The sequence below is a fragment of the Sphaerodactylus townsendi genome, linkage group LG03, assembly GCF_021028975.2.
Source record: "Sphaerodactylus townsendi isolate TG3544 linkage group LG03, MPM_Stown_v2.3, whole genome shotgun sequence".
In the NCBI taxonomy this organism is placed as follows: domain Eukaryota; kingdom Metazoa; phylum Chordata; class Lepidosauria; order Squamata; family Sphaerodactylidae; genus Sphaerodactylus; species Sphaerodactylus townsendi.
Window position 1 is genome coordinate 66,126,762 of NC_059427.1, and position 18,234 is coordinate 66,144,995.

Genomic DNA, 18,234 nt, shown 5'->3' on the forward strand with positions numbered 1-18,234 from the left:
AGTAAGTTATCCTTGTCAAGTGTGCTTCCATTTCTCTCTTCCCCCAAACCAGTCTGGTTGGGCCCAACCTTGAAAATTGTGAACCAAATGTAGAGGGGAACTTTTATTTCAAGTGAAGGACAGGAAACCTCCTTTACTTGGGGGAAGATTCCTTGATCACATGAACTTCTTGCCTTTTATTCTCAACTAATGATGCTTGGAATGATGCTATCATAAATAAAACAAGTTGAAGGTAGAATTGGAATTTATTCAGTAATCAGTCCTCTTGTCTGAGCCACAGATTCACCATCTCAAATGCAAAAAAGGAGAAACCAATTCTGCTCCTAAAAGAAATCAGCACTGATGATATTTAAAGGGAGCAGATTGGTGTCAAGGTATCCTACAATCAGAGCAGAAGCTGACATCAAAGCACTGAGGAGGTGACCAGCTTTGCAAAGTGTTGGCAAGTCTGTTAATTATCTGCCACCCAAACAGCTGTCAGGGCTGCTGATGAGTCTCGCAAAAGAGGCTGAATAGTTTTCTTCGGCACCCTCAGTGTCACACCGTTAACTACTGTTAGGAATGTCACTCTTGTGTTGGGAACACTTTTTCGACTATGAGTCCAACTTGATTCCCCAGGCCTCCATTGGTAAATTGTATTCCCTACCAGGACGTGTATTTTGTTCTGCCACTGAACGGCACAAGGTGGTAGAACAAGTATGGGGAGTTCTGGAATCACAATGTCCTGGCTTACAGTGCCATCCTTGCTGAGAAAAAAGCACTTATGAGTGCCAGAGATCAGAGCTCTGATTACAGTGCCAGGTGTCTCACGCCGGCTGCTTTCTTCTACAAGTCCACCAATGACAAAGATCCCATTGTCCATGGTCACAGCTGTTGATTTGTAACACTGAAAAGCCAAAGGCACCTGATTCCACACATTCAAGCTTGTGTCATAGATCAGAATGCCCCTGTGAGCAAGGCCACTTGCCCTGGTATGAGAGAATCCCCCGATTAGGTAAAGTTTGTCCTTTAGTGTGGCAGATGCAAAATGACTTACTGGAAATGGCAGGCTGGCAATGGAACACCAAACTTTCTGTGCCAAATCAAAACTTTCTGCAGAATCAAGCACACTTCGGCCACTTCGGCCCCCCAAAGCATACAGCTTCTGTTTACAGGCTAGAAAACCATGTTCTCGCCGGGGTACAGACATGGAAGGTAGCTGTATCCACTGGCCAGTCAGAGCATTAAATTCATGCAGATTGCCTAAGATCGAGCCATTAAGTCTTTGCCCTCCAGAGACATAGAGCTTGTGCCCTACAGATAAGAAGCCTGAAGAATCAAGATACATCAAAGGAGGTATCTCCTCCCAACTTTCTGTCTGAAGGTTAAAACCGAGGAAGTGGGTTTTCAAACGCTCAACTACTCCGCCTTGCATGTTGCTAACAAAAAGGCCCAGACTCACAATCCAGTCATCATACATACCACTCCTGAGACCTCCACTCTTCAGCAACCTACCATCCCCATCCAACTGTTCCCACTGAAGATGAGCATGTCCATATTGTGCAATAATATCTGCCTGAACTGTAGTCACCTCCTCAGAAGTAAGAAGAGGGAGACGGATCTGTCCCATCAGCTTCTTGAGCAGTGAGAGGTGCTCAGCTAGTTGAGATTTCACCCAGCGTTGCACAGCTTGATAGACAGTGAGCTCAGTAGACACCAGAAGTTTATCCGAGGAGACAATACTCATCACTGTACTGAGATCCAGACTTGGGAAGGACTCGTGTTTGGAAAGTGGCTCAAAGTTCATTGTGATGTGGTGAGTGGCCACACGAAGCAAAGCTTGGTGGTTATGGGCATATGCTAGTGCATAAAGTCCCAGGCAGCTATCCATTGAAATGCTGTCAGCGAGAAATCTGATAGGAACAAGAGAGGAAATAACAGTTAATGGGAACTTAAAGTTATCCATGCTTGTTAGCCATCACTTAATGTTGTGGTAATGAATTCCACAGCTGAATTATTCTTTGAGAAGAGAAGCATTTTCTTTTCTCTCTCCTGAACTGATTGCCCATCAACTCCATTGGGTGCCCCCAAGTTCTATTATTATGGGAGGGGGAATGTTTTCTCTGCCAACTTTCTGTGCTCCAAGCATAATTTTACAAAACTCTATCATGTCTCCACTTAGTTGTCTATTTTCCAGTCCCAGTCGCTTTAACCTTTCTTCACAGGAAAGGTGCTCCAACTCCTTAATCATCTTGGTTGTCCTCTTCTGAACTTTTACCAGCTCTGCAATGGCAGTTGTAAGAGACAGTGACCAGAACTCTACACAGTATTCCAAATGAGTCTTCCCCAAAGAACTTTACAGAGGCATTGCAGGACTGGCTGTTTTATTTTCAGTTTCTTTCCTAATAGTCTGCAGCAAGGAGTTAACCCTTTTCACTACTGCTGCACAATGAGTGTACTATTTTGTCTGCTGCCCTAGTGAAACCTGGTCATTGGCCTGTTTGAAGAGCCAGTGTGGTATAATGGTTATGAGCAGGTGGACTCTAATCTGGAGAACCAGGTTTGATTCTCCACTCCTCCACATGGAGCATCCTGGGTAACTTTGGGCTACTCACAGTTCCCTCCAATCTCTTCCATCCCCACCTACCTCACAAGATGTCTGTTGTGAGGAGGGGAGGGGAAGGCGATTGTAAGCTGCTTTGAGACTCCTTAGAGAAAATAGGAAAAGGACAGGGCAGAAGTCTGTCCCATGAAAGATCAAACTGTCTTCATCCATCAAAAGGAACAGGTATGATCAAGTTTCATTTACCTAGCACTGGTGTTACATTTGAGTATGTCTGGGATTTCCAATAGCACATACCTTACCATTTTTGCTGTCCTTCTTGTCACGGTCAGTTGCTTACTAAATGGAGTCTTACAAGAAGCCTGTTTTTGCACATATTTTTTATTTATTTTTATTAGTATATTTATAAACCGTCCTCCCCGAAGGGCTCAGAGCAGTGAACAACAAAGTAAAACAATAACAGTCTAAAAATACATTTAATAAAACCAGAATAAAACCATAGAATAAAATAGCATAAAAGGAGCAATATTGTAACAGATGGCAACAAAAAACCCACCCTCCTCTGTGCCCATGAGAGGCTTAGATGGAACGGAGCTGATAACAATCAACTCGGCTGGGCAAATGCCTGGTGGAACAGGTCTGTTTTGCAAGCCCTGTGGAAACTTTGCAAGTCCCGCAGGGCCCTGGTCTCTCTAGGGCAGGGGTAGGGAACCTGCGGCTCTCCAGATGTTCAGGAACTACAATTCCCATCAGCCTCTGTCAGCATGGCCAATTGGCCATGCTGGTAGGGGCTGGTGGGAATTGTAGTTCCTGAACATCTGGAGAGCCGCAGGTTCCCTACCCCTGCTCTAGGGAGTCTGTTCCACCAGGTAGGGGCCAGGGATGTAAAAGTCCTGGCCCTTGTAGAGGGCAACCAGATGTCCTTTGGGCCAGGGACTACTAATACATTCTCCTCCAAGGAGTGGAGGGACCTAGCAGGCATTATGGGGAGACACGGTCCTTCAGGTATGTAGGCCCAAGGCCGCTTATAGCCTTAAAGGTTAAAACCAACACTTTGAACATGACCCAGAACTTGATGGGCAGCCAGTGCAGATGGTATAGGGCAGGTGTAATCCAGTCCCGGCTAGATGCTCCAGCAAGGAGTCTGGCTGCCGTATGTTGCATGAGCTTCAGTTTTTGGATCACAGCAAGGAGTCTGGCTGCCGTATGTTGCATGAGCTTCAGTTTTTGGATCACAATCAAAAGCAAGCCAGCATAAAGCGAGTTACAATAATCAAGCCTGGAGGTGACCGTTGCATGGATCACTGTGGCCAGGTCAGAACGGGAGAGATATGGGGCCAGTTGCCATGCCTGACACAAATGGTGGAATGCTAGCTGGGCTGTCCAAGTGACCTGGGCCTCAAGTGACAGTGTTGTGTTCAAAGTCATTCCCAGGCTTCTGACAGACGAGGCTAAATGCAAAGTCTCACCATCTAGCGTAGGCAGGCAAAAGTCCACTGGTTACTCCCCTTGACCCAGCCACAGGACCTCCATCTTTGCAGGATTTAACTTCAACCAACCAGTCACAGCCTCTAAACATTGCTGGAGAGCTCGAGGGGCTGAAGACAGGTAGCCCTCCATTGTGAACACGAGCTGGGCGTCAACCACATATTGGTGACACCGCAGCCCAAAACTCCAGACCAAACTGGCCAGAGGGTGCATGCAGATGTTAAAAAGCATCGGAGAGAGGATCGCCCCCTGCGGCACCCCACTATTTATGGATGATGCCTGGCGTTCTCTCCCCAAAATGTCACCTGCAGTCCCCGGTCTCAGAGAAATGAGGCCAGCCAGCTCAAGGCTGACCCTTGAACTCTGATATCAGTGAGGCGGTGGACCAAAAGGTCATCATCTATGATGTTGAACGCTGTGGTGAGATCTAACACCAGTAGCGCCAAACCGCTGCTATCCAAGTGGAACTGGAGTTTGTCCATGACAGTGACCAGTACCGTCTTGGTCCCATGGCCAGCATGGAAACCAGACTGGAAGGGATCCAATATGTTAGCATCATCCAGGAACCTCTGGAGCTGATCCGCCACCACTCGCTCAATTACCTTACCCAGAAATGGAAGGTTCGAAACTGGGTGGTAATTGGCTGGATCTAAGGGATCTAATTGTGGTCTTTTCTGGAGCGGGTGGACCACTGCCTCTTTAAGCCGCCCCGGAAAGCCTCCTTGCTCAAGGGAGCAATTGATAACTGTAATGTATTGTATTGATTGTGAGGTACTGTATTGTTTTAAGAGTCTGCAGCTGTTGCACTGGAATTGGTAATCAGTAGATGTGTTATATTGAGCACAGCTGCAGAGTGATTTTAGGCTATGTGTGAGTAGCAGCTTTGAAATAAAGCACCATGTTTTGTTCCTCCGACTCCTGATTCTTTGAGACATAACATATTGGCGACGAGGATAAACTTATGTGTCTGCGACATGAAGTCTAGCAAGCTTTGTGAAGCAAGGACTGGTGAGAGGTAAATTCATGGTACTTTTCAAGGGCAGCTTTGAACAGTTTTAATTCTGGAGCTCCTTTGGAAGTAGCAGAGTTATGAGGTGTCCGATTGGAATTTTATCTCTCTGGGCACGTAATGGCATAACAGACCCAGAAAGGAAAAAAGGAGCCGTGTTTTTGAGCCTCTGTGGTGAAGAGGGTGTTTGACCTCGCCTCCTTTTACATTGATAAGCGCCAAGAGACTTATCAGCAACACCGCTTGTAGAGATAATGACTGCATTAAGGAACCATTTCATCTCCCCAACCGTCAGAAGTATGAAGCTAGACGGAGTGGCTTTTTTTTATAAACGCGGTATTCAGGAGGGGACTGAAAGCATTGCTACGGGTATGTGTTGTTGCAGTGCTTTACGGCGTTGGTGGTAACAACAAATGTAATTTCTCCCAATTTGGAATGAAATTTGTTAAAGGGATCAGCGTCTGCGTCATGCTCTGTGGCTGAGAGAGAGGCACCATTGCAAAAGTTGCTGCTGGCAAAGATGGACAGACTTGACCTTTTTTCAAACGGCATACCAAGAAGCCTTGAATTTTGAACTTGCTGCAAAGCCTCTAGCCTGAAGGTGCGACATAGCGGAGCCCACAGCAGATTACTGCAAACAGCTGGCAGTGGGACTGTAGACCCGAGGACCTGTAATGGTGAAATTCAGAGACTGCAGCATGGTTGCAATGAAGATGGGAAGACCATTCACCACAACAGAGGGGAGGAGGGATGTTAACAGAGAAATGTATGAGAGCTTGTGGTGGGCCCCATGGAGAGAGAGAAAGGTGTAAATTTAAAGAGGCACAATGTTTCTGTTGTAAGCGTTGGGGGCATATTGGGAGAGTGTGCAGAGAAAAAAAAGGCATCAAGGGACCAAGGAAGACATGTTCCCCGGCTCATCTGCTACACACTCTGTGGATGCCTGCTTACCTTGCTGTCCCCATGTAGCTGGCTTCTGACTGGCACAACCCCCCACATGAGCAGTGTGATGGTGTTTACGCCGCTGATGGAATTAACCACGGGCAACCCGAAACCTGATCCAGCTGGTAAGTTAGCACGGTGACTGTGAAGAAGATCCAGGATGTCCCTCTGTGTGCAGATGGAAGTTGGATTCTGGGTCAGGCGATTCTCACATCGCTTCTTGCTGAGGACCTTACTTATGCAAAACGATTTGCCCACAGGATGATTTTGGACATTCAATCTTGTGCACTTTACCACTTCACGGATTATCAAGGACATAGAGTACCTGTGGTTTGGGCATGTAATGTAATGTCCATGTGAAATATCATATATCGCGTTTGATGGATGTTTGAAATTGTTAGCATAGTGGAAGGAAATGCGACTGACGAGCCTATTGGGGTTGGACGAATTGGGTTTTGGGAGGCGTGTTGGGAATTCGTAATTACTGGAATTCATGAGGATTAGCAACAAGTTGACATGGGGAGGTGTTAGTGGGAGAATTTAAGAGTGTGTTTAAGCTGAGGGACTCGGGGCAAGGTATAAGGGATTCCACCTATAATACATTGCATCTCTTGGATCCCTTTTAGTACCCCCAATAACAATACGCCTAAAAATCATAAAGCGATTCCACGGTTTTGCTTCGCTCTCAAAGTGCGGATGCAGAACTAGATCGGTGTATTGGGAACAGGGAATATTGGAGCCAGTGGTAGAAATGCAAAATCGGGAAACTCCACATTGTGACCCCTGAAGGCCAATGGGGATGTGCGCATTTGTGCTGATTATAAGTGCACAATTAACAAGGCACTGCAGAAACATCCGTAACCGAAGTGCGCCAGGTTGTCCAGGTCAGTTGTTAGCAAATATCATTGGCGAGGGGGAAAGGTTTTGCAAAATTAGCAGATCTAAGCGCAGGCATATCAACAGCTGGAAGTGGATGATGCCACTGCAGCAGTAGCTCCAGGACGCATGAAGTGACTGGCACAGGGGGGGGGCATTCAAGAGTAAAGCGGCTGCAATTTGAAGTGAGCGTAGCTCCCTGGGGGGATATTCCAGAGCTTCGATGGAAGAAATATTAAAGAAACTCTGCCACGGGGAGCTCATACCATATTTGGATGATGTCTTGATAGTGGGTGCAGCTGAGGAGGAGATATCTGATGACGTGCGGTAATGGAAAGTACTTTCGCAGTGCTTCTCAGATGTAGGTTCTGGCGCTGCTTAAGCGAAAAATGCGTGTGTTTGGTAGTAAGCCAGAGTAGAGATTTTTCGGGATACATGGTAGATGCAAGGAGGAATCCACCCGAGCATTCAGTAAAGGTAGCGAGGGGCCATCCAGGATGCCCCAGCACCACAGTCAAAGCCAAAGAGTTACAGGCGCATCTTTGGGGATTGCTGAAGCAACTTTTTACCATTCATTCTTAAAGCTATAAAGGGAGAAGCCACATGACATGGGGCGTGAGTTTACCACTGCAACCGTTTATTAGATAAGCGGGCAGTGTGGCAGTGGACCAAGTCAGCATGAGAAGGCATTCCCGAGATGTCAAAGCGATTACAGTTGTCATACCAGAAAGTGTATTGGTTCATCTTTGATGAGAGAGGAAGCCATTAATTTTGATTACGTCGATGCCTCCCCGTGATGGAGTTGGAGCAGTGTTGAGCCATCAATCGGTGGAGGATATGGAAGCCCAATTGCATATTATCTCTAGGACGCGTGGTCTACAGCGGAGGCGAAATTACGTAAAGCAAAATTGATAAGCGAGGTACATTAGCAATAGTGGCTGGGGTTAAGAAGTTTCATGCATTACGTGTATGGGCTTAACATTTATGATTGTTACAGACCATAGAAGCAGCTGTTGGAGATTGTTATTTTCCCTCAGAAGCGCCCGACACCACGAATATTGTCCCCTAGAAATGCTGCTGCGTGTGGGCAATGTTCCTGAATGCATATGATTAAGTGTCTTTGCAGCACCAGTCGAAGGAAAAGAAAATCTTCAGTCATGTAGATGCGTTGTGAGCTCAGCTTTGCCAGTACAAAGGGATGGAGGAAGCTGATCATTTCCCCACTTTTGGAGGTTTTTGATGTTGGAGTCCAAGTTGATCAGAGCTCCTCCCAGTGCAAGCCGCAGAAATAGCAGAAAGGTCAGCTAAGTTGACCCAGAAAAGCGCTTGCCCGAAGCCTTTGGGTGGGCATGGAAGGGTTGGCCATTGGGTAAGTTAGAGGAAAAATCGCATCATTTGACCATTTGGAATGAGGCAGCACGCTTTTGAGATGTATCTGTCCACAAGGGTGCTTTACTGTGGGGAAATAGAGTAAGTGATCCCAGCAGCCTTAAGAGGATTAGGGTGCTGGGAGGCCTTACATGGTAGGGCACCCCGAATGAAGTGAGAGAATGAAGGCATTGGCCGGTAGTTATGTGTGGTGGTGGCCAAAGATGGATAGTGAAATAGAAGAATGGGTGGCCATGGTGCAGGGGGAGTGGTCAGATAACGCAGCGATGCTTTCGCCCCACCTCCAGCCCCTACCTATCAATGGAGTCCACAAAAGACCGTGGGTCAAGGGCAAGTACATATTGATTTTTGCAGGGCCTTTCCAAGCGCCAGGTGCTTTTCTCATCGTTACCCAGAGTGGGACTCATATTCCAAAATGGCTAGAAGTAGTGCCAGTAATGTCAATGACATCACAAACAGTTATTAGGGCACATAAAGTAAGTTGTTATTTTGCAAACTCCATGGCCATTCCCGGATGCACGGTGGTATCGGATAATGGGACAGCGTTTGTTATCCAAGGAGTTTAAAGTATTCCTACGGCCAATGGTGTTATTCGCTCAGGTTACCTCGGCCCCTTTCATCCGGCTACTGAATGGGCAGGCAGGAAAGGATGGTGCGCAGTGCGTGAACGGCATGATGCACTTGCAGCCGAATAGTAGAGGGGATTGGCGTCATTGGTTGGCGGGTTACGCATTCTGTTAACACAGCACATAACACTGTGCACAGCAATAAGCTACCTGGAGGAGTCCCATGAGTTAAGCAATAACTGAATGGCGGAAACATTACAAGCGTTGCTGGACCGAATGCATCCCGATTCAGTTGATGATCGTCCACGGAAAGAGAAGATCAGGTGTTGAAAGCACCACGGACATTTGAGAGGGATGATACGGTGTATGTGTCCGAAATTAGTGGAGCAGGTCCATGTTGGGTCCCAGCAAGTTGTGGGAGGCAGCCCGACAGGGCCCTTTGTCTTATAGGAGTGTGAAACTGAAGAGGGGCGGTGATCGCGGAGGCATGTTTAACACGACCAAGTAAGAGAAGAGAGTGCCAGGGTCCAACAGTATAGATCAGTGAAACCCCAGGGTCCTCGAATCTGGGGCGTTATAGGGGCAGGATGGAGCTGCAGGATGAGGGAAGCAGTAGGAATAGTCCAATTGTCCCGATAAGAGGAACGCTGGGGCGTTAAGGGCACGGAAGATGGAGATGCAGGATAAGCAGAAACAGCAAAGGGTCCAATTGTTTTGGCAACCAGAACCAGGAACAAACACAGACTCAGGAGCCAGAGCGGAGCTGAGAGATCGGTACATCTCAGCTTAAAGCAGAATCCCACCAGATTATTACAGGAGTTTTAGGGGAAGGGGGGTGTAATGTATTGTATTGATTGTGAGGTACTGTATTGTTTTAAGAGTCGCCCGCAGCTGTTGCACTGGAAATTGGGTAATTGCAGTAGGTGTGTTATATTGAGCACAGCTGCAGAGTGATTTTAGGCTATGTGTGAGTAGCAGCTTTGAAATAAAGCACCATGTTTTGTTCCTCCGACTCCTGATTCTTTGAGACATAACAATAACATTCAACAGGTAGCTTCAAAGCTCCTCCCTGCTAGATTTCATCAATCAGGAAGGGCACAGATCAAAAGTACAAGTGGTAGAACATACAGCTGCCAGTGTCCTGTTCACTTCCGTCGGGTTGAGCAGGCTGAAGCAGTCCAAACAAGGACCCAAGGGGCCTCCAGTTCATTCATTGTATCAAATGTTGTGGGAAGGGTTTGGCGGAGGGCCAAGACTTTGTCTGTGTTTCACAAATGCTTCACAGCCAAGTGCCAATTCCCTCAATTTAGGACCCATAGCAGAGGTCATAAGTGCTCGAATTGCACTAAACAATTGTGGTGGGCACGAACTAGCAGTTGCAACAGAGGAGGTAAAATACACCCACTTTGCTTCCTTCACAGCTCTCTCGTGAGGGGATCTTCATGCAAACACCTTAATAATGAATGTCTTTGGTTCCTTCTTTCATCAAGAACTCGCTGCCACACTCGCTCTAGTCATCTCAACTCTCGCTTCATCCTTCACAGCTCCTCAGTATATCAAGGAGCTGGTCTGGCACCGGCATGAAGAGGGCACCTTGGAGTGACAACCTTGATGGCTTCAGACAGCCTGGTCTCCCAGCTCTCAAGTGTGTTGCCAATGGATGGGGTCTCCCCCAGTGCATCCTGGAACTGCCCTAGGTCCGTTAGTCTCCACGGATGGGCCAAAATATGCCTGTTGCCTAGACAGGGGGGCATGGGAGCATCAATCTGAGCTTTTATGACGTAGTGGTGCTCACACTTTCATGTATCTTACAGCACTTGTTCATATTCTAAAGAACCCCACTGAGAGCCCCAAACAGGATTCTGTCTGTCTTACCTGCCAAGCTATCCATCCTGCAGTGGTGATCAATAAGCCCATTAGCTGCTAGCTGCTCAGAGATCTTCAGTCTCCATTGAAAAGCAACAGGTTTCCAAAGTGTAGAGATAATCTAGGAATTCTCTGGAAGAAGATGGAAGAGGCCATCTCTTCTGAGGCTTTTCAACCTGCCTTTCCCAGGATTCCTCCTGAAGGGTCTGAGTGAACCATAGCAATACGGAAATAAGGACTGAATGAAGCCAAATATGGGAGCCCTTATGTTAGAGAGTAGAAGCAGCAAAAACAACTATATGTTAGAAATTATAATCTTGAGCTGATTTTAAAGGCATAATAGGTTTGGGCCTAACACCCTAATCTGATCTGGTTCCTCTCAAAACAGTACTGTCTGCCATATCCTGCTACCTCAATGCACCAGCTTTGTTTGGAAGAAGACAGGAAGGATCTGTTGGCTTAATTTTGTGGTGTCTTTTGTGCTTTTATTCCACATTTCATAGCTGTATCAACTGTGCTTGGGGGAGTAATATCAGGAAAATAAACAAAGGAAGTCATGGGTTTTACTGAAGTACAGGTGCAGGTCAGATGTACACAACTTTTACATGCATGATATATATTATCTTTTCAAAGTTAGAATCTCATCTGGCAGAAAAATTCCAGGTATATCATCTTTTTCATGGACAGAGGTTCTGTCCATGAAATAAGCAGAATATCTACACAGTTATCTATGGTGGGGGGGAAACTGACCAAAAGATACAGCTGATTAAAAAAAGACTCTCATGTAATATGAAAAGGACATTTTGAAATCTGGAAAAAAACGTATTCATGACTTAGCCCCCCCCCCCCCCCCGACCTCACCTTTAAAATCTCCCATAGAAGCCAATTATGATCCAGAAATACAGAAGTATGACAATATACATTGCAAGGAAATGATCAACAAGCAAGGGAAAATCAAATCACAGCAAGAAATAAAGGAGAGCAAAAAAAATACAAGACTTAGAAGAGAATTAATACCACATGGAATTATCAGATTTTGAAAAAGAGATTACAGCACAGAAACAACATTTGATGGGAAGAATATATAAGATTCTGCTGAAAACTGAAACAGAATTGGAGCAAGTAAATATATGGATGGTAAAATGGATGCAACACTTTAAAGAAGAGATAACCTTTCAACAATGGGAAACACTATGGACTCAAAGTATTAAACTTACTGCAAGCCGAATGGGAAAAGAGAATAGATATAAAATGTTTTTTAGATGGTACATAACTTATCTGAAATTATCGTCAAGAAGGATGACTTAAACAAAGTCACCGATGGTCTCTTTTGCTGAGATGTCGCTTGGAAAGAGGTTTGGGTCTTGCTTTCCATAAGTGATGGACTTGTAAAAAAATCAAGAAGTACTGGATAGAAGTATACATGAAAATACAAAAGAAAGTTAAATTAAAATATCTCCTTATTGCTAAAATGGTGTTACTGGGCATCTTACTGGAAAATCTTCCTCAGAAGCTTAACAAACTATGTTGGCACTTATTAACTGCAGCAAGAGTAACAATTGCATTCTACAGGAAATCCAATAAAAATCTTAGTACAGAACTTTGGAAAGATAAAATCAGGGAATATGCTATAGTGGCTAAATTAACAAACCTTGTAAATAGACGGCCAAAGCATAAATTTGATGAGAGATGGGAACTTTAATTCTTATTTGAAGCTGAATCAATCATGTAAAAATAAAAACTAGAAGATTATTAATGTAAGAATGATTAAAATATAAGAGACTGATCAGTAAAGACATTACAGAATTGGGGGACAAAATAGTGAATTTAAGAATTCGTGATGGTTCCTCTGATTATATTTGAATGTTATTTTTGGATCCAGCGTGTTACAATTGTATCAGTGCAGCATTGGCTAAATGTTTTGTTTTCTTTTTTGCTCTGTTCTGTCTGTTTTGAATTCTTTTTGCAATTTAACCTGAATGCTGAGGTTTCAGTTTAGAAAAAAACTGGTTGGTCTCCACTCTTCCTCCCGCCCACCCACTTTCAGAACAGGGGCCAGCCTGCAAGTTCCTAGCCTCCAGCAAAGATCCCAAGCGCACAGCTCTGTACCTCTCTAGCATCTCTGTCTCCTCTGCTGCCCCTCCCGGGCAACAGCCACCCTATGAGCACAACAGGCAACAGGAGGCTGCCAGCCAAAATGGAGAAGTCCTCCCTGCTCACCATACTGTGGTGTCTGCGGACATTGAAAGCTCAATGGCCCAGGTAGCCAGCCCTAGGTGTGTGTGTGTGTCAATGAGGGGGGTGATTTTCCCACCCCCTCATGACCGAACTCTGTGTGCACATGCCTGCACAGAAAGGGGCTCAAGTGCCACCTCTGAATTTACCCATGCCATAGCCTTAGCTCACAGTGAAGTAATAGAGCAGAAGAAACCAGGACCCTGGCAAACCCTGGGCAAAACCTGAGTTGGATGCCCCCCCCCCCCCCGCCATGGGTGGCCACTCCACCACAACCAATTTTTTTTTGCACCAGGATATTGGTGCCTGCAGGGGGTGCATTTTTAGACATATCAGCACCAGAATTTAAGCATATCATCAAGAGACTGTCCTTATGCTACTCCCCAAGTTTGGTGAGGTTTGGTTCAAGGAGTCCAAAGTTATGGACTCCCAAAAGGGGTGTTCCATCCCCCATTGTTTCCAATGGGAGCTAATAAGAGATGGAGGCTACAGTTTTGAGGGTCCATAACTTTGCCCCCCCTGAACCAAACTGCACCAAACTTGGGGGGTGCCATCATGACAGTCTTCAAATGATACCCTGACATTTTGGTGCTGATACATTGAAAAATGCACCCCCTGCAGGAACATCCCAGAAATTTTCCCAAGAATCTTGTTCTGCATTGAGTTTTCTGCATTGCTGTCAATGGGGGTTGCAGGCTGGGGGGGGGCACATTTCTTTAGGCACAGTCTCAAAACTTTCATGGTCTCATCAGGAGACTTCCCTAATGATACCCCCCAGGTTTGGTGCAGTTTGGTTCAGGGGGGCCAAAGTTATGGACCCTCAAAACTGTAGCCCCCATCTCCTATTATCTCCCATTGGAAACAATGCGGGATGGGGCACCCCCTTTGGGAGTCCATAACTTTGGACTTCCTGAACCAAACCTCACCAAACTTGGGGGTAGCATAAGGACAGTCTCCTGATGATACACTGAAAAATGGTGCCACTAACTTAAAAACTGTGCCCCCTGCAGGCCAAAAATGGAAAACCACTAAAATACCCCAAAACAAACCCTGCATTTTGATGCCCCCCACAAGGTGATGCCCTGGGCAGCTGCCCACCTTTCCCAATGGGCATTATGCATCGTCTGCCATCACTGTACTATATGTACAAATTGCAAGTTCACAGAAGAAGCTGCAGAATAATAAAACTATTGATCAGAACTTCGTTTTAATAGTTGTCCAAACAAACATTTCCACATCTAGCATGACCTTGAGCACAGTGGATTGACTTAGATATGTGTTCAAATCATATTTTTGCTGTTGGTTCATAGTGTGACCTTGGAGAAGTCACTATAGCCGATTACTCACAAGGTGTTTACTGTATGATGGAGACAAATGTCGACCGTGGCAAGATTTCTTACATGGACGTATTTCCTCTAGCCTTGCTTTCACTTTCCACTTTCCATTCGCTGCCAGAGTGGGACAGATTTGTCATTGGGCCAGCTTTGCCCTGACTTCTTCTGTCTGCCTGCAGCCAGCCTGCCTAGTCTTACCCCCTGCCCACTCCCTCACGAGGCTTTGCACACTTCCCCCTTGCCTTCCTCCCTGTTGCCAACTACTCCCTGTTTCTTTTCCTGTTGTATCATTCCTATTTCCTGTGGCCTTCCTGCTCCTGCATATCTTTAGATCTTTAGATTAAAAAAACATATCAATAGATTGATAAATCAATGCTAACACTAAAAGATATAAAAATAATAAGACTTGTTGATCAGCCCGAACACCTGATTTGCCCCTGCTTTTGATGAACAAGCTGGGATGTCTCCAGCCTTGTAGTTTTATACACAAGCAATCAAGTCATTCCAAATCACACGGAGAAGCTTGGGCTTACAGAAATTGGGAGACAGATGATCGTGAACCTGGGGAACTTAGCAAATGGCAGTTCACATTATCCTTTTGTGATTTTGCAGTTTGCACACCACTATTACTCCCCTGTCACGTCCCACCATAAAAAACTATCAGTGTTCAGGCAAAGCGTACAGATACCATATTCAAGACTTTTCTGTAATAATTCACTTTTTATGTCGATATATCAATCTATTGATAAAATTAAATATAAAAATTACAGATTATATGAAAAATTAAAGCATGTATGTGTGACGGAAGACTGGCGAAACATTACACTCCACCACCACCACCCAGGCGCAAGCAAAAAGTCAGCTGATGGGTAATGCCTGCTCTGCTGCAAACAGGGTGGTGGGTAATAATGCCAAACATGCCCAGAAACAAAGACTCCCCGGCCAATTATCTTTGAAGTCATGGGAACCTTGCCATGCATAATCAGCCAGCATGGCACTCTCTGTTCCCCATCTGTAAAATGTAAATAATTTGTGATCTACCTTGTAAAACTGTGAGGAAGAAAAATATGACAATGGTAACATATTTTGACAATGTTAAGTATTGTTAGTATTACTACCACCACTAGGAGCAGTATTTTTTCTAATCTCACAAAAGTATTTGAAATATTTTGGACAAGGATTTACTCCTTTGCAGGCTAACTAACACTAGAACTGGTGTCATGGCTTGCCCTTGACAGAAATGCCCCTGACAGTATCCATTGTGATGAAGATTGTTACACTGTGTCAAAGGTCACACTACTTCTAGAACTGGAGTTTTCAATAGCAATGTGTGTAATCTCTGTTTGGTCAAACAATTAATTTTCTCCAAGTGAAATATCTACTTCCTGCATTTTAATGACATGGCATCAATTCACCAGGTCCACCAATGAATTTGAAGACAAACAAAGGCCAAAGACCTACCTGTGACAGGGGAAATTCTTTCCTTCAGCCACCAAGGTGGCATCACAAAACTGCTGGCTCTCATAAAGTTTTCTTAAACCTGTAAGTATTGGGAGAGAAAGCCAAGTATGTTAAACCATGACAAAAAATAAGACCTCCACTAGTGAGATAGCTCTGCCCAAGTGACCATGGAAGGAAAACATAAAGAGTACAAGGTTAATACAGGACCATCAGAGGAGGGCAGCTCCATTCTATGAAACAGGTTAGCTCTCAAAACCTGCTCATCTTGTTGCCTCAGTGTTCGATCAGTTATAGTGAAGACCAAAAGAACAACTTCATGATCCCTAGCTGAAGAGATCCATCAGAACTCAAGGGAGCAATACAGGTCCCTAAAACAGGTTTTCTTAATACATATCATTATCATCCTATATCAGTTCCAAATCATCACACTCTAGATTTCAGGGGGATCAATACAATGCCTGCAAGCAGTAGTCACATAACTTCCATATGACATGGTTTCTAGTTAAGATAAAAAAATTAGCCTCATAATTCATATCTAAAATCACCCTTTAGAATGTTGGACAAGAATGAAGCCCCTGTGGACAAATTTGTGGGCCTTGTAATGCCAGTATGTTGGGTACCACAAAGGCAGGATACTAATTAAAATAAAGACTTTGTGTAACTGCTGTTTCCATGTTTTGCAATAAATTTACCCTGAGCAATGTAGAATCTCAAAGAATTAGGTCTCACACTCATGTTATCCTCTTCATGGTCCTTTTTGGTATCCATAATCCATCCACTGAAATGGGTCTAGGAATCTCAATAAAAAGTACTCCTTCTTTGAGACTCATCAACCAGTCATTGCTAGGGAAGAAGAGAAAGCCTAAAAATGGAAATAAAGGTTTGACAACAGCTTTATGTGAACTGAAACACTGATGCAGAGTCTCACAACACACCACAGCAGTCCAAATACATCCTCATAGATGTTCTGCTGCCTTGGGGCCCATAAGAGGATTTTGCCAAAGGCTGGTCTTGAAATTCTGAACTACATGGCAAACGACACCTCATTTTGATAATAATCCTGAAGTCCCACTTAACCCTTTCCCTCTTCTTCACAGCACTCTTGATCATGTTTCTTCTTCTCATGAGTATAGGAATAATATTCATTGACAAATCCTTTTTCATGAGTGTCCCTTCAACAGCCAGCATTCCTGGGCCTTGTAGATTGTAAGACTGTTGAATCGATTACATTAAACTCTCTTCAAAAGATCTGTCTCTCTCTAACCTTTCAACCCTGACACACAAAACGTTTTCATATCCATCAATCTACTCTATTTCCAGGATCTAACTTCAAAATGGTGCTGTACCTGCAAGAAGGAGTTGTTTCCTGATAACTATCTTGGGTCATTATGGTGCCTGGAACAAATCTTGGTACAGAAGTAATCTCAAAAACCAACGGAGTAAATACAAAACACAGCAGGCTCAATTGTTATCCAAGCTGTGAAACAATAATAGTATGAAATGGGGTCAAGTATGGAAAGCAGTTGGTATTTTCTGTTATTTGGTTATTGAAACCACTGTACTTAGGCCATTTGGTGAGAGTCTGAAACAGGGGGTATAACAACAACTTGAAATCCCTGAAAAAAAAGCCCCACCTCCCCACCCCCATTATGACTGTAAGTTTTGAAGTAGACAAGTAACAGCCAATGCACTGTTAGTATTTTGCAACTCCCTCTCATTTGCATATTGGAAGACTGAGAAAGTACATTTGAAAGGCTATCGACTGGACTGGTAAACTCACCATCAAGGAACAGGTGCAGGAGTATCTGTTTATTCGAGTAGCTTTTACAAGAAAAGATAAACATTTCAAAATGTGGAGTTGCTCTGTTCTGTAATCAAGGATATCATGAATTTTCTGCAATGGTGGTGTTCAAAACTAAGGTAGAAATATCCACAGGAAGGGTCAGTCTCTTTTCACTGTGTTTTTGTGGGACCTTGAAGGTGAGCTGCTAGGTTGCTGACTATAGATGCTAGAGACAAGAGTCAAATGGAGCTAGTGGATGGGATTAACTTTTGTTGAGTAAATGCACAAGGGGGAAGTCTTAACACTATTCCATGTCAGTTTTACACCTTTAGGTTGCAGCTTTATTGTCTTTGAGTGGTTTGACTCTGAAAATCTTGTTACTGAATTTCTTGTCTTCTGTTGCCCCCTTCTTCTGTTGTCCTTTTTTGTGGGCACAGGGTTCTTTCTGTGACTCCCCAAGCCACATTTCTCAATTTCATCCTAATTGTTTATGTTCTTCCAGCCCTGTCCAGGAGGTTTCACTTGCAAGGCTACTTAAATGTAATTAAGACAAATAGTAAAAATGTTTACATTCAATTAAACTATGGTTTCATGTGATATCTGAACTATATCATGTGATATAGGAATCACATGATATAGGAAGAGGGGAAGTCCTCCTATGGATTAAAAACTGGTTGAGGAACAGGAAGCAAAGGGTGGGTGTAAATGGGAAGTTCTCACAATGGAGAGATGTAGGGAGTGGT

At 44.5% G+C, this 18,234-nt stretch overlaps 1 protein-coding gene across 1 annotated transcript; it reads right to left on the minus strand.

Annotated features, from left to right (window-relative positions):
- Window positions 1-451: 451 nt before the first annotated feature.
- Window positions 452-16,476, minus strand: LOC125427791 (kelch-like protein 6). The gene is made up of 3 exons (XM_048487347.1): window positions 16,401-16,476; window positions 15,709-15,787; window positions 452-1,892 (listed from the first exon to the last, which is right to left on the minus strand). Exons 1-3 carry the CDS (start codon window positions 16,474-16,476, stop codon window positions 452-454), a joined length of 1,596 nt encoding a protein of 531 aa, XP_048343304.1.
- Between the last annotated feature and the right edge of the window lie 1,758 nt (window positions 16,477-18,234).

What these genes read in the sequence shown, in the direction of transcription:
- LOC125427791 (XM_048487347.1), bottom strand. Translation starts at nt 16,476, where the DNA reads ATGGATACCAAAAAGGACCATGAAGAGGATAACATGAGTGTGAGACCT. An exon ending in GAGATTCTACATTGCTCAGG is followed by an intron (nt 15,788 to 16,400) that starts GTAAATTTATTG and finishes CAATACTTACAG; the next exon opens with GTTTAAGAAAACTTTATGAG. An exon ending in AAGAATTTCCCCTGTCACAG is followed by an intron (nt 1,893 to 15,708) that starts GTAGGTCTTTGG and finishes TGTTCCTATCAG; the next exon opens with ATTTCTCGCTGACAGCATTT.